At 38.7% G+C, this 25,032-nt stretch overlaps 1 protein-coding gene across 1 annotated transcript in view; it reads left to right on the forward strand.

Moving 5' to 3' along the window:
• The first annotated feature begins 225 nt into the window (after window positions 1-225).
• The window catches only part of TBCE (tubulin folding cofactor E), a 28,121-nt gene continuing 3,314 nt past the window's right edge, over window positions 226-25,032 (forward strand). The window contains exons 1-12 of the mRNA XM_009707536.1: window positions 226-325; window positions 2,239-2,323; window positions 11,380-11,568; window positions 12,668-12,756; window positions 13,444-13,543; window positions 16,484-16,586; window positions 21,237-21,313; window positions 21,559-21,654; window positions 23,458-23,522; window positions 23,613-23,677; window positions 24,141-24,293; window positions 25,029-25,032. The exon at window positions 25,029-25,032 is cut by the window's right edge and continues 180 nt beyond it. Of these exons, the coding sequence (XP_009705838.1) occupies window positions 226-325; window positions 2,239-2,323; window positions 11,380-11,568; window positions 12,668-12,756; window positions 13,444-13,543; window positions 16,484-16,586; window positions 21,237-21,313; window positions 21,559-21,654; window positions 23,458-23,522; window positions 23,613-23,677; window positions 24,141-24,293; window positions 25,029-25,032 (1,126 nt within the window). The remainder of the gene's footprint in view (window positions 326-2,238; window positions 2,324-11,379; window positions 11,569-12,667; window positions 12,757-13,443; window positions 13,544-16,483; window positions 16,587-21,236; window positions 21,314-21,558; window positions 21,655-23,457; window positions 23,523-23,612; window positions 23,678-24,140; window positions 24,294-25,028) is intronic.

A 25,032-nucleotide genomic window follows, 5' to 3' on the forward strand; every position in this document is an offset into this window, starting at 1 on the left:
CACGGGGTCGCTGCCGCAGCGGGAGCGCTGGGGGCATGTGAGAGCCGCAGGCAGTAGCCCTGGGAGGGCAAACTCCCAAACGCGCTTTGGGAGTCCAGCATGCTGCTAGGCAGTAAACAGGGAACTCGAGGGAGGGGGCCTATGGAAGCAGCGAGCTGTGTGTGTTAGGGGTATTGCTTCTGTCTCTGCAGGGCCGCGCGTAGCGCGGGCTTTGGTTCTCCCAGGATGGCTGCCTGTGTGCCTTCCGATGCGCTGGGGCGGAGGGTCGTCTGCGGCACGGAGTATGCAACTGTGCGCTATGTCGGCAGCGTGCCTCCTACAGCAGGTAAACGGCGCCATAGCAAAAAACCTTTATATTTAATGGTTCGTTTCAAAATACTAATTATGTTCTTCTTAATTAAAAATGAATTCTTCGAGGAGAATGTGGCAATTTACAAATTGTTTTTTTGTCATTGTTCTTGTGTAAATATGGCAACTTCTAATCTAGATAAGTCCTTGGGTTTTTTTAGAAGTCAGAGTTGTCAAAAGGAGTGTAAGAAGTACTTTTGGTTGAAATTGGTTACATTTTTTCTTAGAGCGGAAAGATCTTAGTGCCTTCCTTTTCCCATGAGTTTTGACGAACAGATCTCTGTGTACTGGCATAGTCTGGGAAGGAAAGAGACAGGCAGCAGTAGCAGATCAACAGACTAGGCACTCCTTTGATGACATATTCAAATTCATGGGGACAAGTAAGACTCAGCCCAGCTTGCTGAAAGATCTGACCAGTCTGATTGTGAGAGCACTATATGTCATCTTTGAAAAGTTGTGGTGACAGGATGGGGAGATTGCTGATGCTTGGAAGGAGTCTAGCCTTGCATGCAGTTCTAGAAGAGGCAAGAAGGATTACCAGGGAAGTGTAGACTCATCAGCCTCACTTTCGTTCCTGGAAAGATCACGTAGCATGTTCCCTTGGAGTCCCTTTCCAAGCCTACGAAGGACAAGATGGTAGTTGGGAATACTTGATACTTGTAAAGAACATGTGCTTCGCAAACCTAATTATCTTCTGTGATGATATGACTGGGAATGTGGACAAAGGGAGAATGGGGGATGTAATATTCCTTGACTTTAATAAGTTTTTTAACAGAATCTGACTTGGAAGGTGGAGAAATACAAGCCAGATGAGTGGACTGTTAAGTGGGTTCAAAGTCCGCAGCTCTGTTAAATGAAAAAGTGGTAGTCAGTGACTTGATATCTGGTAACGTGTGAGTACTACAGAAATAAATGCTGGGGTCTGTATTGTTAAACATATTCATCAGTGCCTCAGATAATGAACAGCGTTCGCCCTCAGCTGGCTGATGTGACAAAAGGTAGAATTGCAGTCCAGAGCAAGCTTTATGAACTTTAGGTTTGAGCCTAAGAGATTCAGGAAGGATAAATTTCCAGGTGTAATGGAAATAAACCTAGGTATCAGTACGGACCAGGAAGCACTAGCAACCCACAGGGTCTATTGTAAAGGACTTGGGAGTTAAGGAGGATACTGTCACAAACGTGAGCCAACAGCGAGCTCTTGTCACAAGCAAGATGTGTGTTGTACTGGGTTACCTTAGAACAATGAACATGGCCAACAAATCAAAGGAAGCTGTTATCCCCTTCTCAGGGCAAGGGTTCTTGATAAGGTTGCACTTGGAATAATGTATCTGGTTTGGGACCATCCCAATTCAAGAGGGATGTGGATAAACTTCAGAGGATCCAGTGGGAGGCTGCCAAGGTGGTCAAGGGCATAGATCTTGTATGCCTGTTGTGAAGAGAGGTTGAGGGATCTGGGCTTCGTTAGTGTGTTGAAGAGAAGATTGAGTGGCATCTAATAGCTGCCTGCAGCCGTCTGACAGACGGTAACAAAGATGACAGAGCCAAATTCTTCTTACCAGTATTAGATTGTTAGTATAATATAATAAGGGACAATGGCCACAAATTGTGGCTGGAAAGGTTCAAATTGGACAGCAGGAAAATCTTTTTCTGTACAGAAATAATGCAGCACTGGAATAGGCTGCCCAGGTAAGTTGGAATCTTTCTCTCCTTGGAGATTTTCAACATCTGACTAGTTAAAGACTTAACCTAACTCACCTGTTCTAGTGCTGGTTATAATCTCCTGCTTTGAGAGAGAAGGTTAGGCTAGCTGAACTTCAGTGATTCCTTCCAACCATGATTTCTATGGCTATGATGCCATAAATTTGAAAATGTATCTACCGTATTTTTCAGGAATTTGGCTTGGTGTGGAATGGGATGATCCTCAGAGAGGAAAGCATGATGGTACCTATGAAGGAACACAGTATTTTAGGTGCAGGTGAGTTCATTCACAGTGTTGACATGTCATGCGTATTGACAAGATGGTCATGGGAAAATGCCCTTTTGAAATTTTTAGGGCAAACCCTTTTGTTATCAGTTGGCTGATACTAAAAAGATAATAAATCTGAATGCTATGACTAGCTATGCCAAAAAGTCTGTTGAGTTGTTAGCAATCCAGTTACAGGGATTAGTGTGGTAAATACTTAGAAAATACAAGTCATGTTTAAAAATGTATGTAATAAAATGTGACTTTTGGATGTTACTAATGTTACCTGTAGTAGGTTGAGACCTTCTGCTTTAGTAAGGAAGTCAGTATGTCCTACTCACCTTCCTTAGGTAATTCTGAAGTAAAATATTGGTCTGTGTTAACTGTCTCAAATATAGTTTAGATTTGGACTTAAGGTGAATTGCGTGTATCTTATTAAGGGAAAATACCACATTCCTTACAATGATTTGGGTTATATTTGTATCACTAAGGAATTATTAAGTATGTTTGCTTGCATTTAGTATATGCAAAACACAGTATAGCTGTGTGGGCTCTTTTAAGTATATGCATGCATTACATTGAAGTTTAAAGACTTGAGCACTTAGCATGTTTGAAATTGGGGAATACAGGACTCCAGGGTTGGTGCTAACAGCAGCAAGCTGTCGATACCTGTGTCAGAGGACACTGCAGCAGTTGGAAGTCTGTGAGTTAAAAGAACTGGACAAATTCATAGAAGAAAAATAATCAATGGCTCTTAAATACTAAGGGCTGCTAGCTCAGTAAGTTCCTGAGCATTGAAGTGGTGAAAGATGAGAGAATATTCTGTGGCTATATCATTAGGATACTTGCCCTGTTGTTGTGTTTTTCCCAACCATTTTCTTTTGGCAGCTTTTGGAGAAAGGATGTGGCATTACATGGATGTTTGTTTTGACTACTGGATCGCAGCCAGTCTGACGTTAATGAGATGAAATGTAGAGATTTCTAGGTCTTTTTCCACCTCCTGCTTTCCAAAGCTGGTAATAACTGTAAAAGGGTGGTTTGATTACAGTTTGTTCCTAACTGTTCAAGTGCTCATTCAAGTGAAATCTAATATAAATCAAATCCTGTGACAGTGAGCACTCAGAATTAATAGAAGGCTTTTGAAAATATGAAAGTGGCAAACCAAGAAAATAAATTAAAAGTTGTCTGTAGTCTTACTTTTGGATGTGTTTTTGCTTTGGTTTGTTGGAAAATGTAAGAAGACTTTTCTCTGAAATTAATTCCTTATGCTAGTTATCTTGAAAAAGTTAAAGCCATCAATAGGGGATAAGCAAATCATCTTTTTTTTCAACTTGCATGTAAATGAAAGTCATAAGAACAGCTGGATTAGGTCAGTCCGAAGGCTTGTCTTGCTTAGTTTCCTGCCTCTGACGTTGGCTAATAGCAAATGACTGGAGAAGTGTGAAAGAACAAGGTAAGTATGTAGTGCCAGTTTTTCCAGAGTCTCACTAGCTTAGGCTAGTCATGGTTCGAGGATTTTTCCAGAGCCAGAGGTGGTATATTTTTGTACATGTACTTAGTTTTGCTCTCACTGGATGATTTGACAGAGAAAATTTGTTCTGAGAATTTCCTCCAAAAGAGTAATTAAAAGCGTGTAATAACAGTGCATGTGTTTTCAACTTGTGAAAATTGTGGTCATTTCCATTTTTATGAGTTGATGAGCCTTGTTGCTTTCTCCTGTCTGAATATAGAAATATGATGTGGAAAGGACTTAGAACTGTTGTTGTAAAATGTCACATAGAAGAAAAAAAAAGAAAGAGATTAAAATTATTATTTCTGTATGTGGGGAAAGTAGGTCTCGTTTTGTATCTGCCAAAAGATCTTCTGGAGACAAATGGAATTCCCCAAGGTAGCAAAGGAGGCTGCTGTATTTGTATTGAGACCTGGCAGCAGTTCAGGGCTTGTTGAAGAATATACTTCATTATCAGTTCAGATCAAAGTTGTTCTCAAGCCAGCAAGTAGAGCTATTTGGTCTTGGACTGAATCAGCAGAAGAATTTATCTATTAAATAATTCAAAATTTAAAAGTAGCTATTTTGAAATCACTGCTGGGAATACTCTCTCTTCCCTGTTTGTGCCTGTTTGGCTGCAAGTAAGGGGTAGATTATGTTCAGTAGTGCAACGCAGAATTCTTAGTCTGTATCTTCTTGACTTCTACATTTGGGTGAGGTGGAAGCCCTAGAGAGCTCATTATCAGAAAATGAGATGATAAAACAAAATCTGTTCTTTAGAAAAATAAATAAATTTTAAAAAACACATGTGAGGACTGGATATTTTTTCCCTTGTATCTAATCATAATAAAGCAAGGCTTAAGGAGGATAAGCATACTTAATGCAAGAAAAAAATCCAACATTGCTGGATTTTTCTTAGCTAAAGAATGGGAAATGATGGTCTTAGAGCAATCATGTCTTTTGAATTAATGTATTAGCAGAAGTTGTTTCTTAAATGCTTTGAATTTAATTGAAGCAGTTTCCAAGTTGAAGCTAGTTATATTCTGCTGTAGGAGAATAATGAAAGTAATTGCTTGGCCATTCCGAATCACTCTGGACAGAAGGAATTGAACATGCTGTGGATGTTTTTCAGAAACTCGAGTGTTTTACATTTGTGTGTGTGTAATATTTGTATACATTTGTATAGGCTCTTGCTTTTTTAGCAACCATTTAGTGCGCTCCAAGGAGATAAGATCTCAGATAGTGATCTCAATTCTTGTTTTAAGAGTCAACTGTTTGAGTGAAGCTGCATATACCCATAACAAATTTAAATGTAGTGATCTTTAAACATATTGTTCTTACAATACCTGTTCTTTGTACTCTGCTTTGTTCTAATGAGAGAAAGTCCTGCTGGTATCTAAGAAAATAAATAATAGTTCCAGCAGTCAACCATGACTCACAGACCTAACTTTCTGTGTGCAGACTGGTTTGTAGTTCATGTACCAATTGTGAAGATGTAGGCAAACTTAAGTAAAAAATGGTTACCTTATTTTATCAAAAAGATGCTAAACCCCACCCCACCCCCAACCTAAAATGTCAGTTCTTTACTACTGCTGGTTGGGGGTGGGGTAATTATGTTTCTTTATATAATGTAAATACATATATAAAAATATTTTTTTTGTTTCCACAAACCTTAGTAGTAGTATCCTTTGCTTACAAGCCTAATTTGCTCACTCCTTGAATTCTGATAAGCAGAAGCAGCTGGTGGAGTAGCTTGTACTGTAAGCAAATGCAATGAAAGGCCATTTTAAAATTCTTTTTAAGGTAAATTTGAAAAGAATACTTTTAAAAAAACATAAATGACATTTCAAAATGAGATCATATGAGGAAAATAAAACTGAATTTGAGATTCTCATTACCAGAGGATCTTCTTTGTAGTCCTTGTTTGGGTAAATCAGTAGGTCTGCTTACAGCTGTATGTGGTCTTTGTAGTAAGTTTTTTGGAAGTATGACCTAAACTTTTATGTTTCATGGCAACATGTTTATCTGGGTCATATGTTATGTGGTGCTAATTAAACTTCTTAAGTATATGGGAACCAAAGAACAAAACAGCCGTACTTCAAAATATGCTGACATCATGAGCATGTTCATAACTCTGGATTAGCTGGAAATGGCAATGCATACTCTACTGGCGTTTTTGTGATTTCTTTTTTTTTCTTTTTTTTTTTTCCTCCTGATAATAAAATCTTGTTTCCTAATACCTGAGGAAGCTGTTATTTTAGCTGTCAGTTGCAGTAGTGTATCATGACATTAAAATAAACTGTGCTCTACAGTCCTTCAAGAGAAATGAGGAGTAATCAAGCCTTAAAATAGCATTCAAATTTATATACAGCTTTTGAAACATGAGTGTGCTTTCAAAGAAGTTCTTGTCCCACAGACCCATTCACACAATTAAATGCACATGCTCCCCTGGGAGATGCAGGTGAGGAGCCCATGCACCCTCCCTAGGCATGCTGATGCCTTAGCTGCACACCCCTCCCTGGGAAGACGTGGGTGCTCCAGCTCCTGTGTCCCTCCGTGTGCATGCTGGTAGAAAGCACCCCCAAGGTCATGCATACACACTGAGATGGCAGGCCTGTATGTTCCTCCCCACGTCGTCTGTCCTCGCTGGCTGCTGGGTCACCTCGGCATCTGAGCAGGAGGCAGCTCTGTCTGGGCTAGGCAAAGGTGTGCTGCAGGTGGGGTGACTTTTGATGGCATGAAACCAGGTTTTGACTGCTGTTCTGGTACCCTCTTTTTTTCTCTCCACAGTTACAGATATTCAGGCTTCTTTTATGCTTCCCATCAAGTGGAGTCCTCCCCTCACCCTGTTTAATCTGGCAGAAGGATCATCTTCCTCCTTAGCCCTCCTCTTGGTCCGTTTTGAGTATTCCACATTCACACGTAGTGTTTCCACAGGCATTGCTGGTTTAGCAGCTGTTTTTATCCTTGCCATTTTGCTCCGAGAGGTGTGTTTATTCCCCAGCAGGAGATGACATACTTCTCTGCTTACCTCACAAGATGGGAGTAACATTCTGCTGTATCACACGTTCGTGGTACTTGGAGTCATCATTGATAGGAACACATCCCCTCTGCTAAAGAATATGTTTTGTTCTTCCGAGATCACTTTCCGGAGGAATCCTCATATTTCAGCAGATACTGTTACTAGAAGTATTGACCATATTAAATTGTAATCCGTTTCCCCAGGTTTGACTTTCACAGCAAGCCAGAGAAACAGAGGGAAGTGTAGTAAAGCTTGTTTCTGTGATCTTTTCAGCCTGGCAAAATTGCAGTTGCTTCTCAGATCTTTGTGGCCTTTTTCCCCCACTTTGTGTTGGGAAGTTTTCTTCTGGTGGGAACTTTGACTTCTGTATATTTGTGTAGTCCTGAAGTGCCAAGTTAACCTGGCAAAGGCCTCACTTGTTTACAGTTTTTCCTTCTTCAGTGGGTTTTATAAGTTGCATATGGATGTGGTTTTAAATTTACAGACAGCAGTTGTGACCAATCAGATGTCACCATTTACATGAAATTTATATTCCTGCCTAAAAGAAGATCTGTTTATATTAAATTAGACTCTCTCTCCTTCAAGAATGACAAATTTGCCTCCAGGAATATCTACTTAGAGCACAAACAAACTCTTCAAATATAGGAAGACATCAATATCATTTTAGTGTCTGCGAAGAAAAAACAATTGTTGTTTAGCAAGGGGAGAATGCGTTCCCAAGATTCCTTTTATCCTCCGGAGGTCTTGGTTAGGAAGTTTTGATTGTTTCACTGTGTGTCACCGTGCCCATCAGAGACTTCTACTGTCAACAGAACAGCGTTGAAACGTAACTCTTGTCCCGAACAACTCTTCAAATGTGTCCTGTGCCCCAGCAGAACCTTAAGATAGCATCTGGAACTGCAGATGTCTGTCTCTCCGTCTCCTTGTTTCATGAAAGCTCAGACTCAGCTTTCATGTCCGTTTGACTAAGGTAAACTTGCAAGAACTTTGAGTACTTGCTGATATTTGCAAAACTTATGCTGTGCCGTCAGGAATTCGATACACCATAACAGGTTAGTGTTAGGTGTCGCTTAGAAGTGTTGTTTGATGCCATAGCTGAGCTGCCACAGACTGTTCTAAAACTTGAAGGGTTTTCTTTACTGAGGTGTGTAGATTCTTCTAAAAGAAATCTGGTCTGTTGAGCAACTTCCCCTAAAAGGTAGAGATTTATTCAGAGCCTATCTAGAGAAGACATGCATGAATTCAACGAGCTATATTTTATGACACTTTATGAGCTTTCTAGTGTGTGTGCCCCAGTCATGATGGTAATTGCCTTGAGACAATCATTGCAAACAGCCAGTACTGGGCAAAGAAGCCCTTTCCTCCCTCTTTACTATCTAGGCTGATAAAGCTGAGATCTTTCTTCTTAGATCAGATCAGGTTGCTTCTGCCGTCAGACAGCTCAAGTGCGTAACTGTTGGCAGAACACAGTTTGCGTAGTACTGCGTTGTTCATCAGGTACTGAGGAGTGTGTGTGTGACATTTCTGTAGCATATGAAGAACCATCATGCACCTGTAATGATGAGCAGTGCCACCACTTTGTTTTACATTAGTAAAGAAGAATGATGCCAAATTTCTTCGTTATTCAGGGAAATGGTTAACCAGTAGAAGCTGATAGCTAATCTAAATTTTAATGAGTAACTTTCAAGGGCCCTGGGCTTGCTAGCAGATGGGCTGTATTGCTTCAGGCTACTGAATCATGAATAGGAAGTGTCCTACAAGCTGACTTCTGAGATTGGGGTCAACCTCTCTATTTTAAAAGTCACTAAGAAGTGTCGGTATTAACCAGAGCCAGCTAGTTGTCAGAGCCCCACTTGGGCATATTTCAGATTTTCTGCTTAAGGAAAGTGGGGCGTATCTTCTGCCGCTTCATTTCTGCACAGTGTATTGTCCTGGCTGCAGGACATCTTACACACATGGGAGCAAAATCCCTGTTCTCAGACTTGTGAAAGTTCAGCTTCAGTCAGGTTGATCAGTAGTCTGCAGGTTCTTCATCTCATGATATGCATGCTGGATGACTCTTTGGATTAGGATTTATCTGTTTAGTTCCCAGTTCTGGAGACTGATTGCTAATAGATGTGCTTTTTCATGAATCCAGATGCTGTACATTGCTTGTTTGATATGTACATATGGCTTGTACAGTACCAATATAGGCAGTGTATTTTAGGGAAAACGAGTTACAGGTAAGTGACCTCTCTCCTTGAACATACAATCATTTTGTCAGAAAATAGATTCCTATTGCAGTCTCCTTTTCTGTCCTTCTCTGTGACAGTTCTTGAAAAAGTAGATCAAATTAATAGAATGGAACTGAAAAGGAAACGTAGGCTGTGGAATGGATTTGAGTATACATTAGATAAGATAGCATGCATAGTGCTTGGAAGTGATAGGAACAGGCGAGAGAAACCTTATGATCTTTCTGTGATCAAAACAAGAAATAGAAGGGTCTTGAGAGAGAAATGCACCAATACTTCTCCTGTAGCTTCAGATGACAAGGGGCAAGGTAGCTGGTTTCCTTTGCTTTTTTCCTAGGGATAGAACTGGCTCTTGCAAAGACAATGAGGAAGGAGATGCCGATAGAAATGGTGACTCAAGAGGACAGAAATGGGCTTAGGAATGGGGATAGTGAGGGAGAGACCCAAAGGGCTTGGCTACGCCAAAGGGTAAATGGCATGACAGGAGGGATGGAGATGTGGGGGTCTAGGTTAGCTCTGGTCAGAGGGTTGGGGAAAGCAGAGGAAGAAAAGTAGCAGAACTGTTGAGTGCAGAGGGATGGCAATGACAAAATGGGGAGAATCAAGGTGATAGGAAGAAGCACAGGAGATGTCAGAGTAAACATACAGCAGGACCGAGAGTGAATTACAGATAGACAAGCTTTCTTTCCAGAGCCCCAAGTAGAATCCTGCACTATTTGCCATCTATGAAGCTGTTTGACTTAATTAAATGCAAAAGTGATACACTTTGCGGGTAAGAGAGATTATAGTTAAGATGGTGAAAATGTCGTTTACTGGTTTAAGTAGTGGTGTTAAGAAAGAGTCACATAATTTTTACATTTGAGGAAATTTAACATTTAAACTAGCCAAATGTTTGCAAGCTATGAAGAACTTCAAAGGAATGGAAGCAAAGACTTAAGAGAAGGTTACTGGATTAAAAATGTTGAGTATTGAAAATGCTTATGGAACCTGAAAGTACACGCTGGATTTAGTGCTCTAAACTTAGTCACTATAAAACTAGACTGAAAATTTTTTTTAGGGTAAATAATATCTAGTTTCTATTCAGATCCTTCTTTAGGATATGAGAGTACTTAAATAAGCATTTGAAATGTTAATGAATGAAACTGGCACTGGCAATGTCCAGTACTGTGTTTTTAACACAAATGTGAATATATGGTGCCCCAGCTATTCCATCTACTCATAATACGTCCATAGGATTCAGAGTCTCTAGTTACTGTTTTTCTGAGAGAATTTTGAACTCAGTAGCGTTGGTGGTTTATATAATGATTTGCTAATTGGCCACTTGACGTTTACATGCTGTTTTGAAAAGAGGAGTTTTATTTACATAAGTGATTTCTTCCTCCTGGGTACTTTCCAACCAAAGTCTGTACTCTTCTCAGCTGGAAGGCAGACAGGTAATCATAACTACCAATTTTCTTCCTGCTGTTTTCTGGCTGATCCTCCTATCAGATCCTCCATCTGCTCTGTGATACCATTCCCGCAACTTGTCTCTGCCGGTTCCTCCGAGATACTGTGTTTCCTTCCTAACTTTGGTAGAAATTGTCAAAGCAATTGCATGGCAAGAAATTGTCACGCGATAAAGTTTTCCAGTGCTCAAGAAAAATTAAGAAGCTTAATAGGACTGTGTAGAACAGGCATTGGCTGGATAATTCTGTTGAATATTCAGTTTCAAAACTGTTACCGAGTTAGTATCAAAATTTTTAAAAGTTTGAGTTTGTATAAGAGTTCAAAGTGGTACAGTTTGCATCTTGTACCGTTTGTGTGGATGGAAGGAGAAGGCTGCATTCTCTTAGAATTAAAAGTGAATTATTCAAGTCAAATGTAACGAGGCAAAGACTATTCTGAGTGTTCCCATGGGAGGCTGTGATTGAGACTCCAGACACATTTGTTGTATGATTTAGGTAACTTTGTGTCTATCCATAGGTAGAAACTTAATTTTCTGGAAAAAATTAGTTCATAATGAGTTTGGAAACAACAGAGCTCCTATTTCTAGAAATGGCACTGACATTGTAATTTTAATCTGCAAGTACATTTGGAGATCTGGTGCTTCAGTTCTCATGGCATCTCACAATGTGAACTTGTTGGGTCAAATACTATCAAAGATACTTTGCAAGTCTTACCCGGTCTCACTGAGCGGGACCGGCAATGTCTAAAATTAGCCTGTAGAATTGCCTTTTGACTGCTTTGGCTCCCAGTACTTAAAAAAAGTAATAGTTAGTGCTTTTGAGACTAGTCATTCTTATGATAACTTTTCGTATTTCCCCTTTTCCTGGCTGCTCTGTTCTAGGCATCCTAGAGGAGGATCGTTTATCCGGCCAAACAAGGCAAATTTTGGAGTAGATTTTCTTACTGCAGTAAAGGATCGGTACGGATTGAATGATCAGCAAGATGTTCAACATGGGACAGAGACTACATTAGTATTTGGAAAGAAGACTGTGGAATTTGTTGGCATGGATTCTATTGCAGAACAACAAAGGCAAGAGTAATATATGAAAATCTAAGACACGCTATTAGCCATCGATTAGTCAAGTAGTAGTTCAACTGTAAGGAAAGGAAACTGGCTCCCTTGCATATAATATTGTCATCTGCAAAAGTAAGCTGAACTGCACTGTGGTGGAAGGGACAAGAAATCTTCCTACTGTGGCTTCGTAATTTACCTGCTTTAAAAATAGGAACCGGGATTATGTCGTGTTTGAGTGCACACAATCCTCATTTTGATTTCGCAAAGTAAGAAGTGATGATATTTGGGGAGGAATGAGTGAGATAAATTATCATGATATTAGCAATCATTATACACATGCATGGTCCTTTTTAAATAGGTGTATTTTAATGTTTTCTTAATATTGTACGTATTATTTCATCTTTGTCTACTCATATCAGTAATGATTTTGTAACTAAGAGAGGGAAGGCAGAAAGTCACTGTGCTGCTGGTGAAGAAGTTTTTCAGTTAGTTCATGTCATGTTCATTTATCTGGAAGGGTAAGAAAGGAAGTAACTCAATGGTGTGTAATAGATTGCAGTTTTAATGACCTCCAGCAGTAGAGGGGTATCAAAGGTGGCAGTCTCCTCCTGAGCTGATATTCCACAACTATTCTCCCTTTGTCTCCCAGAACACACTAAGCAGTCAAAAATACTCTTTTTTATCTTTTTGTCTTTTTTGATAAGTGATACAAAGAATGCCCAAATAACTTCGAACCTCTTGCAAAAGTATTACAAGAAACCTCTTTAACTCGGAACCTCTAATTAAATTCCAATTTGCATAGCTATATTTTTTTCTGTTTTATCATTCTTTTTTTTTTTTTTTAGCTGGATGAGGGTTGGTTGGTATTTTTGGGGGGCTGGGGATTGTGGTTCAACCAGACCTATTTTGTAGTAGCAATATATAAGCAAAAAATAAGAGATGTGTCTGTTTCCGAGTAAGAAAAACACTGCAATGTAGCAATCTGCGCATTGCTAATTGCAAAGGAGAAGGATATGTATGAAAAGGATATTCTTTAGTTGTAACCACCAGGTATTTATATAACATACCTATTTCTGTTTGAAGATTACTTAACAGAATATTCTTTCTCATTTAGCCAACTGAACCAACTGGTAGATATCTCGGTGCGTGAGTGTGCAGTGAGCCGTGCTGGTCAGAAAGAGGAAATCAGCAGAACGTGTGCTAGTATCCTTTTTTGCTATAGTGCGTGATACCACAAAGAACGTACATATTTTAGCATTCCAAGTGTTCGCTTCAATGAATGATATTTGTATCCTTTTATTAAAGAAATGTTTAAAAGTGCAGTTTGTTTAGAAGCTTAATGCAATGTTTACAGGGTTATAAAATAGATGCCTACAATTTTTGAGAGGAAATGCAAATTGTGGATAAAAATAGAAATGTTGTCATAGGTTGCTACTGTGACTGCAATTTCAGAAGGCTCCAGCAATGGGCTTTTTTGAAAATTTAACCCTAGACTAGATAATCCCATAGAAATACAACTGATATGTTCTGTAGGCACCAGAGGTTTCTAATATATAATAAATAATGTATTCACTATACTGCATGTGGTAGCGATGTTACAGAAATACAAAGCAAGTATTGTTTGTTCATTTATAAGGACTGGTAATAGTTCACGTCAATACAGAAATTAATCAATTTTAGGATTTGTAAAGTTAAGCTCTCTGATAAAACTATAAGCCACTTCCGTACCACAAACCAAAATAAAATTTGCTATAACTGAGCAGTAGTATCTCTTAGCCCAAACAAATATAATTTATTTCTGTTTGATTCAAAAACAAACCCTAATTCTATTTTCTGAAAAAGGAAGTTCATATTTGAGATCAGTTTCTTTTTCTTAATGTGAAATTTCAGATATCAGGAATATAAATCTATCAAAAAATCTGTTATCATCTTGGGAGACAGTAACAGCTATTGCTTCTCAGGTTCAAAATCTGGAAACACTTAATATCAGGTATAAATATTCATATTCAGGTTTCTGTTCCTTTGGAGTAGGGACAAAAAGAAAGAGGCTCATTTAGATACGGGTTCAGCTTTCTAAAGGTAACTGGATGCCTCAATACTCATTTTAATGGGAACTAAGTTTTTTAATACTTTTTTTTTTTTTAATCTTGCCCTTATAGCACACACACACGAGTTGTTTATTTTTTAGACATCCCTTTTCAAGGAAAGACTAGAACCCTAGATGTTTAGCATCTATGTAAAACTAAATTCTGGAAAAGTGCTTGGGACAGATGGATGTTGACTAGAGTTTTGTAAAATTAGAAAAATGACAGTTGTCTGAAAAATAGAATACAGATTTCAGCCATTAAACATTTATAGGAATTTAGACATTTGTCAATGAGTTCTACATAACAGATTTCATAATTTTTATGCAAATTGGCTTATTGGCTAGGGAGACTGGATTAAAATGCATTACAGATTTTTACAGGGTGCTGTAGACTATTTTAAGCAGTTAGACTGAAGGTAAAACAATTTACTTGGGGTCCTTTTATAGAAATGAGGAAACAGGGAGTATAGAAACTTAGGTTTACGGCCTCATAAGATGCCCTTATACACTTCTGTGACATCTAAGACAATGAATTCTCTCGATTTTAAAGCTTAGTTTGCCCCAAGGCAGAACTGACTTACCATGTGTATGCATCCACATTGCATGTGTGCCAGGAGTCTGGTTCGCAGCAAGGAGACCAGCTCCCCAGCAGACATAGCCAAATGTGCCGCATGCCTGTGCGGCAGGTCAGTCTCTCCGAATACTTGGGTGTAGGGTCTGCCTGGCACCCCGGGGTGCGGGGTCTGCGCTGGCAAGACCTTGAGGTGACGCTGCTGCGGGAGTTTGTAGCTTGCCTGTGAAAGCGCTAGTAACACAGCCTTATCGCTTCCAAATCTTGCTTAGCATTTTTTAGTTGGGTTTAGCAGTAGCTATCTGTTTGCCTTCTGGGTTTGCAAACCTGTTTGGGTTTTTTTCATGAGCTTAGACATTTTTTTTCTATGTAGAAAAACTGTAAAGTAAATATGTTTTCATTTTCTTTTAATGTCATTCCAATTTCTGGGTTTTATTATTGCTGATATATTCTGACTGCTCAGGTAAGATTTTATTTAGGAGCCCACTTTTGTTTAAGAATTATGCTTTACCAGCAATGTCCTGACACCAAACTAAAATACCCAGAATGCTTTAACCAAACCTTAAGTAGCCCAAGACCCAGTCTATTCCTGTCCCGAAATGATGCTGATAAGAACTGTGGATGGATCGTGGTGACAGACCTAGGGGAAAATCTCTTGTACAGCGATGACATTGGAAAAGGAGGGAGGATGTTGTTAAATAAAGCTGCAATTCCATCAAAAGATGAAAGAATTCACAAAATAATTTCAAAATATGGAACATCTCTAGTACACACCTATGTGCTGTTGCTGGCACGTGCCAGACTAGTTTTCTGGTGTGAACTAACACAATGGATTAAAGTTTGTAAACGGGTAGCAGCCTAAACCACTAATTTTGAGAAGTTAATGTTATAGCTGCAACTTGAGGAAATTTGTTTTATTGTCAAGGTTAACACCTTGACTGCTGACTCTGTAAGCAGAGTTGTTTGGCCGCTTTGGAGGTCGTACTGGTCATTGAAGACAGCAGCAGGGCAATAGGACTGAAGGCAGAAACCCAAAATACGACTTTTTTTTTAGAGTCTTGGAGCTCTGTGGTAAGTTGAGCAGCTTCCAAAGCCTTCATGGTGCAGTACACACAATGTAGCTCAAACAATTGAAAGTGATGTAAGCTAAATTAAAATAAATACCAAGTTAATTTAATAAAAGTGACCCCAGTTTTTGTATTTGTTCTTATAGTTAATGTGATAAAAATGCATTTTTTAAGTAGTTGTAGCTCTTCCATTTTCTTCAATATTTAGCACCGAACAGCTGTTTGCAGCCTGGGTGCTATTTGTAAATCTAACTTTGCCTAGAGCATATGTTGTCATGTTTTATTATTATCAGCATGCATGAGAATACAGAGAATTTATTTTAATTCACCTAGAATCATTTTTCAGGTTTTCATTGTTGAGAAGTGTAGTCAAGACCGAAGGGTTTTCAGAAGTTATTTGTGATAAAATTGGAAAGCAAAATGGGATTGATGCCGTTATCTGACACTTAGGAGTACAAACTGAAATAGTCTGAATTTGTGTTTTATTGTTCTGACCTTCTGTTTACTTTAAAAAAGACAGACATTAGCAGGGAGGTCTGTTACTGAGTCTTTTGTGCAAGGAATGTTGGAAGAAGAATAAAAGTGATGAGCTATCCACCGGCTCTCTAAGAGCTTGTTTAAATGGGGAAATTTAACGCATGAGTATGTAAGTGTAACTGCGTGGAGAGATTTTTATCATAATATGCAGGTAGATCAGACCTTAGGAAAGAAATAAAAACTTTTGCTTGGGGGCGAGTAATGAAAACTAATTTGAAGACTGCAGAGTTGAGAATCTTTTAACTATTTTATAGTGATATTTTGCTATCGAGAGTGGATTTTACATCCTTTTGTTTTACTGGGGTCTGGATAGTCATGCAGGCTCTTTATTTTCAGTCGACACTGAGGAGTTTCGGCCCAAAATCTGACTTTGTTTCATTTATTATTAATGAAAATCATTCTGTTCATATCCAAAATTTAGTGGAGGAAAAAGGCGGAGGCGGCCACAGGTGAATAAATATGCATTCATGAAGTAAGAAAGTAAATTAGGAAAGAGTATGTTTGAATATAATTAGAAGGGTGTTTTATAATATTTTAAAGTGTGTGACACCTTGGCAGCGACTTTTGAAATTTGTGTAAATTGTTTTTGTCTTTAATATATAATTCCAAGTTAATGACTTAAATAAATGCAATTATTCATTATGCTAATAATTATTCTTTTTGACACAGTGAAAACAAAATGACATTTCCATCCACATCAACTTACGTATCCAGTGTATTTTCAAAATTGAGGATTCTGGCACTTAATCAAACTGAGATAACATGGACAGAGGTAATAACCTTTCCTGGTTTTGTTTTTATTTATATTGTTAGGTTTTTGAGGCAAGGAAAGCACAATAAACATTTACGCGTGATGTTATTCTACTGAAATGTAATCATCCTTAGAAAAGGTGCTGTGGCATAACTGTGTAAGTTACGTAGTAACTGATGTAGTTCCTACATAATGTAGGAAGTTACATTGGCACAGAAGTCTAATAAGAGACATTTAACTTCATCTACATTTGTAAATTGCCAAGTCAAGATAAAGCAGTTGGAGTATAATAAACCAAAGGTTTGTGTGAATAAAACCTTTTTGTTTCCTTGTAGTTATTAAAGGTTTATCTGTATCTTTATGCGTGTAATAGAACAAATGCAAATGGAAAGAGCGTTACATTGTTAGGACACGAAGTACTTGTTTTGGCATCACTTTGCATCAGCCAGAGATTGGCTTAGTATCTTTGCATGTACCAGCAGTTCTTGAAATACATAATGCCTGGTTATATGCACCACAGATACAGCGCAGAATAAAAAAAGGTCTGACTCGTTTCAGGGACTGAAATGTGCAAACATTTAAATGATGTCTAATGTGACATCTTACTAAGAATGGAAGTCCTGTTGTCAAATATGTTAGCAGTGTGCCTTTTTTCAGATGGGGCTTATGAAGCACATCTCGGTAATGCCACGTTACTTATAATGGCTTGTAAATTCCAGACCATTATTTGAATTTCTCAGGGGCAGATTTTGTATCTAGTGCATTGTGAAATTACCTGATTTTTCACATTTTTGCTGCCAGCCGCTATCTGGTAATAAAGCACTTGCCAAAACTAGGGTTTGAGTTAAGTAGAAAGAAACTTCTTCATTCTCTTCTCTCGCAGCAGGGCTAGAGCAGGGTCATTGCTAGATTTCTTTTTTTTTTTTTTTTTTAATGTCCGTTCACCGTGCTCTTAAACCATCAGTGCGGTTTATGCTAGGGCGGTTGATCATCCTTCCATAACAGCAGCAATGTGAACGGTGAAGTGAGTGGAAGAATTTAATGGTTACAAACACTTTAAATGTTGTCTAGCGCTCTTCAGAGTAAATCTGTGCGTTGTGGTGTTTAAAAAGGGTGCGGAAAGGCTGGTCGGAGCCGTTACTTCAGGTGGGTTAGAGCTCTCTGAGTAACGCAGTTGCAGAGAGAAGCCCCAGGTTAGTGAGAGCAGTTTAAAATGACATAGCTCTTGCATTTGTTTTTGAAGCTCTGCTCTAGCTGACCATTCATCATGGGCGGTAAAGACATTTTTGGTTCAGAAATCTTATTTATAAAACTGAAATTTGTTCAGTTCATTCAAGCAGGGAGATGCAAGCCTGTGCTTAAGAGTGGTGTTCCAGGGCAGCCAAACAAAAGGGAAAAAATAAAGGGACCTACCTGACATTAATACTCTGTGAACAAACCACTTGAAAATGTTACTGCTTAAGCTCTGTGGGGAGTTACTTTGAAAAGTCAACTTTTTAATAGAAAATAATATTGAATGTGATCCAAGCAAAAGAGAAATACAGTGATTGTCAGTGGGAACATAAGCAACGTCTGAAAATCCTAGAAATGTTTTAATTAAAATTAAAACAATTTAATGGTGAACAGCATTTCAAAATAACTTATTGCCGTATGTAAGAATATATGGCATGGGGATAGTTTTTTTAAAAAAAAAGAAAGTTTGTGGGTCTTTTTCCATTTGTTCATCTGTGTTGAAATACTTTGCACAGTAGAGGGACATGCGTAACTGCTACGCAATTATGCATAACACCACATTTACATGTCTTGAGCATCCGTTTTCAAAAAAGTTCTTTCATTAGTATATTATATGCATATATCTAAATACATCTGAGATTTCTATTAATACATCAGTAAAAGAGCTTGTTACTGTATAACTGTCAATTGATTGTTCAAAACATGACATATAACCTTCAAGGGGGAAAGATGTCCTGTAAAAGATCTTACCGTTAGAAACCATTGACTTAGAAATTGAAGTAATGCATTTGAGGGTAATGAATTCATATTTAGGGCTCCAGAAACATTTTTTCTTATTCAGCATTTAGATCATAAAGTTACATTTGTCATTTGGTTTTCAAACTAAGATCTTTTATTTGTAAGATAGTCTACTATTGTACAGGGTAAAAGAAAAATTTGGGTTAGAGCAGAGGGGCAGGAGCGTGTTTCTGACACTGGCAAGTAGCAGGTAGTTGGGCAAAATTCTAGGCGAAGGGCTGGCACGTGGTAAGAGCTTCTTATAAAGTAATCTGGAATTCTGTGGCTTCCTGAGCTGGAGACTGTATAGCTGTATTTAATCTTTGGATTTTTTGTTTCATGATTTATCTAACTGTATTAAGAACCCATTTGATAAATTCGAAATCCACATCTTTTAACGTCAATTTAATTATATGTTGTATGAAAAAATACTCTTTTTGGTTTTTGGTCTTGCTGCCTGATAATTTCACTTGATAATTCCCAATATGTTATATGCAAGTAACTGAGAACAGCTATTCTCTGTTTCATAGCTTTGATGATTCTTGTTAAGCTTCTTTGTACCTTTCCCATTTATATTATTTGCTTCCTGGGATAAATAGACTAAAAATACAGGAACATCATGGACTTACATGGTGACAATTGTTTCTTGTCGTCTTTACTTCTTTTGCAATAGGTCTTGGATTTCCATTTTTCTTTTTTGATCAGCAGTGGCTTATCCCGCTGGCTATTCGCCCCAACCTCCCCACCAGCTATCCACGACAAGCCCCCAGTCTTTCCTGAGTGTTAGTTTGCTGTCAGATCTGTGAACTTTCATCTCTATATGGAAGCTGTTTTAAGCCATAGTTGAAAATTCGGCAGTTTGAGTTTCTTAGAATTGTGACGTGACTATCATTTGGGTTTGGCAATTTTCTAGTCATTTGGCCGGTCTGTTGGAAAGTCTTCTGATACATCAGTTTCGTGCAGTTTTTTTTTATTCCATCCATCACAATGCAGGGCTTTTGTGGGCAATCCCCCCGAAAGGTTCTCCGTCATGAAAATGTACTTAATTTCTCTTGACTCTGCAGGCTTCCTTTCATGCTTCCTCGTCACTAATAGATAAACTATTTTGGTCTGTCTTGTTGACATAGAGAAACACTATCCAAATTAAAGAGATAAAAATACTGGTGTTTCCTGCTCTTGCTCTGGAGGGCGAAAAGTAAACTTATCAACGCAGATAGAACAACAAGTGTTGCAGCTATGGCAGCAGGATGATGTTTTGTATTTTGGGGAGTGAAGCAGTTGAGCCCCAAATCATACCACTGCTTGAAGAGATCTCAGTGTTAATATTTTGTATTGTATGTATATAATGAGACAGTTATATATACACCCAGCTCTATAACTTCCGACAGCTGTAACAGGCTTAAGAACAGTTGCTGAAAGGAGGCTTTTTGGTGTCTGGGGTAGTGGACGTTTATAGGAGAATCAATTAGCTGTATACGTAACAAATTGAATTTGATTGTCCAGATCTCTGAACTTCACTGCTTTCTAACCTTTGTAACCTCCTGTAAAAACAAGCTTTAGGAGGTTGTGCCGTGCGTGTGTATGTCTCTGCTCTTGTACCTCAAAAATTTTGAATCTGCTAGCCAATTACAAGCACATTTTGAAAAGAGATGGGGGCTTACAAATAACTTATTACCTACAAGTTCCAAGAAAATAGGAATGTAGATGGAGGAAAGAGCTTCTCTTAAGTTTCCTAACCAAGGAAGGAGTACCAGGATGAGCTCATGCTGAATTTGACTCTGGAGAATACACACAAAAAAGACCTCACTGAAAAAAATAATTTGTGACTCACAGGCACAAATCTGTAGAAAATCATCAGTTCCAGTGCTTATGGAACGCCACCTGCTAAAAATGCAACGTTCACGACACTGTCAGAATCGCATACAAAACTGGGGTTTATGCCAGCAATTTCTATTGCTTTGTAGTAAGTGTTTATTTTTAAAAGTTGTGTTACCTGCTGTAGATGTTTGCAAAAAAAAAAAATCTTTATTTTATAATAATTTCTATGTAATTTCAGGACATCATAAGATTTAAAACAAATGCATCTTTCTTCGATTTGTAGCCTTTTTGAACTAATTTGTTTTCCTTAAAGTACTTGAGAACTTCAGGATATGTGCTGACTTAATGCAATTCTTGATTTTTAGTGATTTCACGTGCTGGCACAGTCCCATGACAGAGAAACCTTCAGGCTCTGATAAATTAAGACATTTTAAAAGTCTGTCAGACCTGATGAGATATGCAGAAGTTCCAGAACCGTTAGCAGTCGAGTATATACTGCCATTATTTCCTCACCGCATCATAGGGAAAATCTGATCGCTCCAACCCTATTGAATAAAACAAACTCACTTTCCGAGTCACGCCGTGTGAGGTAGGGCAGCCTCAAGCCTGGCACTGTAACTCCTGTGACAGCGCAGAACCTCTTTGATGTCATCTGTGCGGGTAGATCCAGACACAGGAAAGAGCTGGAAGAAAGGGAGGACTCGGCAATCCGTAATACTTGGTTTCTCTGGTTTGGGGAGCTGTGGCTTGTTCTGAACACGTTCTGAGGAAATGTGGATAAAGTATAATTTCTGGAATAATTTTTCCCAACTTTTGTTGTATTAAATGAAGTTTTGCTCTTAGGTTCTTCTCTGTGCTCCGGGATGGCCAGCACTTGAAGAATTGTACCTTACTTCTAATAATATTACAGTTTTGGAAAGGTAAGATGAGTAACATAAGTCAGTCGTTTGTGGCTGATGTACCGCAAAGTTATATAGCAGATAAAGTTACGTTCCTGTGATGTTTACATCACCATGACATAATTGTAAAATAAATGATGCAGACTTGATGTACTTCAAAACATTTATAAATGCACACAATTATTTGCATGCCGTTATAGAAAACTAGTGTTTTCATTAACAAATGACTTTAAATGTTCTGTGTTTGTTTTTTTGCAATGGGCCAGGCCTGATAATGTCCTGCAGACCCTGAAGTCATTAGACCTTTCAGACAACCGGTTACTGGATGGAAATCAGCTGCACCTAATAGCACATCTCCCCAGGTAGCTGTTAAATTTGCTGGAAATTCTTTGTCCTGGGTATTCATCTCCATAGTCTTTGTTGACAAGCGGCTGAGGGAGTTGGGGGTATTCAGCCTGGAGAAGAGGAGGCTGAGGGGAGACCTGATCGCCCTCTACAACCACCTGAAAGGAGGGGGTAGCCAGGTGGGGGTCGGTCTCTTCTCCCCCGTAACCAGCGATAGGACAAGAGGAAACGGCCTCAGGTTGCGCCAGGGGAGGTTCAGGTTGGACATTAGGAAGAACTTCTTCACTGTAAGAGTCGTTAGGCATTGGAACGGGCTCCCCAGGGAGGTGGTGGAGTCACCATCCCTGGAGGTGTTCAAAAAACATTTAGATGTGGTGCTTTGAGACATGGTTTAGTGGGCATGGTGGCATCGGGTGGAAGGTTGGACCTGATGATCTTTGAGGTCTCTTCCAACCATAACGATTCTATGAAATATGATAGCATTGATGTTGCATGGAAGATTTATGGACTCTTGAAACAGAGGCATTTTTGCCCTCTTGAGGAGAGTACCTGAATTATTTAACTAAGCTATTTTAATTTTATTTTTGTTGTATAGTAACACATTCTTAAGCTGTATGTTACTAGGTTTTCATTGTATACGTACAAAAGTGATTTATCGTCTTACTAAGGTCTTTATATATTAGTACATGCAGGGTTTTATCCAAGATGACAGGACTGTAGAGTCTGTGTGGAGCAGCGAGGCAAAGGAGCTATGGAAGTGGTTTCTTAGGAACAGTTTTCTGACCCTGACAGTCTCACACAGCCATCGCGGGGTCGTTTGAGCCCACGGAAAGCCATCAGGCAGGTTGTTGGAAGGTGTCCCTCCTGGGGCTGACGCACTAAAGATCGTTGGTGATGGACATTTGCCATGAGCACTTGTCACCTGCGGTGCCAACTTCTTTGTCCTTTGTAAAGCAAAACAAAGAGGGGTTGGAGAGAGGTAAAAAAGTGGGATAATAATTCTTCTCTGTTATCTGCTCTTAACTATGGGGAAGGTTACTGTTGTTACTCTGCTGGTAGAAGTGGGTGGCACATCCTCTGTGCAGGCACTCTCTTTTGGAAGCCTCAGTGCTTTTTTGGGGTAGCTTAAAGACTTTGAAAGAGACATGCTTCAAAATGTTAAAAAACAAACAAAAAAACCACAACACAAATGAAACAAAACAAAACAAAAAACCCCAAACAGTATAATTGCCATACTACACTGGGTAAATGTATTTCCACTTACTCAGAAGAATGTCTGTAGGAATAACCTTTACACAGATTCTTCCAATTTACTCTCAATAGCAGCGTCTTTACGGTGGTTAGAGGCTTGAGCTGTGATTCCTTGCTTTGGGGCTACCATCCAGGGAAAGTAGGGGTGTGTTCCTTAAGCACTTCAATTACAGTGACTGGAAAATTGTGGGACTCATACAACAATTTTGCTAATTTGCAGAATTATTATCTTGCACTGTACACCAAAATAGGAGCCATGATTTTAAATAGCCACAAGCTATTTAAAAACATCATTTGGAGAAAAAAAAAAAATCACACCATTTATATCCAGGAGCCATTTTGAAAGCTTGAAATTACTGCACTTGTTGTGCGAAAAGTTATTCCCTGAACACTCTGCTGAAGTCTGGGTACTGTCTGAGAAGCTGCTGTTCATTTGTCAGTGATTATGCCTCATGTCAAAAGCTTATTAGATCTTTGTTTAAAAAAAAAAAAGAAAAAAAGAGGCAGTATTTCTTTACAAAAAACTTCCTTTGCCATGTACAGTAATCAGTGCATCTATTAAATTTCAGATTAGAACAACTAATACTTAGAAACACTGGACTGACTTCTATACACTTCCCTGATGCTGGATTTGGTACGTAAAAGAAGTAATTTATTTATAGCTTTATAATTCTGTTTATTTAAAGTTTTCACTGTTGCCTTCTAAATTTACTCTTTTTCCTAGGATGCAAGACTAAAATGTTTCCCTCACTAAAACGCCTTGCAATAAATGACAATAAAATATCAGAGGTAGGTTCGATTGTGATAGTTTCACATTTTGTAAATCTTGTTTAAGAGTAACTTGCACTTTGCTGCTTTAAAATTTCTTTGATTATGTGAATAAGATCCTGAGGTAACTACAGAATACTTTGATCAACACAGAGGCATAATTTTAAAATTTGAAAACATTTCTTAATGTCTCAGTTAAACATGTTTATGGTAGCTAGTTATATCCCTCTGCTACCTCGTAATTCCTCTCGCAGAATTGTAATGATCTAAAATGCTGGCTAGTTCCTTGTTTGTTTAATTTTATTTTTTTATTTAATGCAGTTTTTTTTCTTTAGCTAAATGAACAGGATGAAAGTACTTGGTTCTGCTGACCAAAAGAATAGTTTCAGTCATGGTCATTGTACAGGAAAAGTCCACGTCACTCTGAAGTGCTCTGAAATTACGTTTCACGTTTTTCTCAAAAGACCCTTCCCTTCCATTTCAGTGGTCATCTATCAATGAGCTTGATAAACTGCCGAGTTTGCGGTCGCTGCAGTGTCACAATAACCCTTTCAGCGACACAGAGAAGAACCCAGAGACCCTGAGACAGCTCATTATTGCCAAGATAAGTCAACTGGAGGTTTTGAACAAGTCTGAGGTAGGGGATATTTCAACAAAATTGCCTGAGGCTGGGGAAAAACATTAAATTGTTGCTTGAGGAATTGTTTTTAGTTTCCTTTAAGATTACTGTTGTTTGGGTGCAGGACAAGTGAAGTGCTGACTGTTCCATCACCTGGTCAGCGGGGCACTCAGTAGGGCTGCAAGATCCAGCTCTGTTTGTGAGTGCTGCTAACCATCCGAGTGGGGACGGGGACCAGGTGGAGGAACAGTGGTTTCTTTCAAGTGCCCGCGTCATGCTGAAGTTGCAGGACTGTTAACAAAAACCATACTCGGGCCCCCCCAAAAAAGAAAAAGCAGCATAGTTGACTCTGTTTCAGTGACAGTAATACAAGCGTTTGCCTTCTGTAATAGGAAAATAGCATTATCTAAACCAAATCAAACTTTCATCAAATCTTTCTCATAAAAGAGAGCATGAAGCAACATCTGTTCCATAGCTATAAAAAACATCCTCATATACCGTAACATCTTTGCTTAGATGTTAATTTATGGATCAGCAGGTACATGGAGGTAGGGGTTGTAACATTCTTAATAGCTTTAAAATGTACTGACTATATGGAGCAGTCAGTATTTGGAGACAGGGTTTGTAAGATTCTTGGTAGCATTAAAACATACTGAACACCTAAGTAAGAGCAAGGAGTCAGTGTCATTAATTAGATTTTCTTCTCTGGAAAGTTGTATAATTACATTATGTGCCATTCCCGTGTCAGTACAGATCC

Source organism: Cariama cristata, unplaced genomic scaffold (genome assembly GCF_000690535.1).
Source record: "Cariama cristata isolate BGI_N322 unplaced genomic scaffold, ASM69053v1 scaffold14399, whole genome shotgun sequence".
Lineage (NCBI taxonomy): Eukaryota > Metazoa > Chordata > Aves > Cariamiformes > Cariamidae > Cariama > Cariama cristata.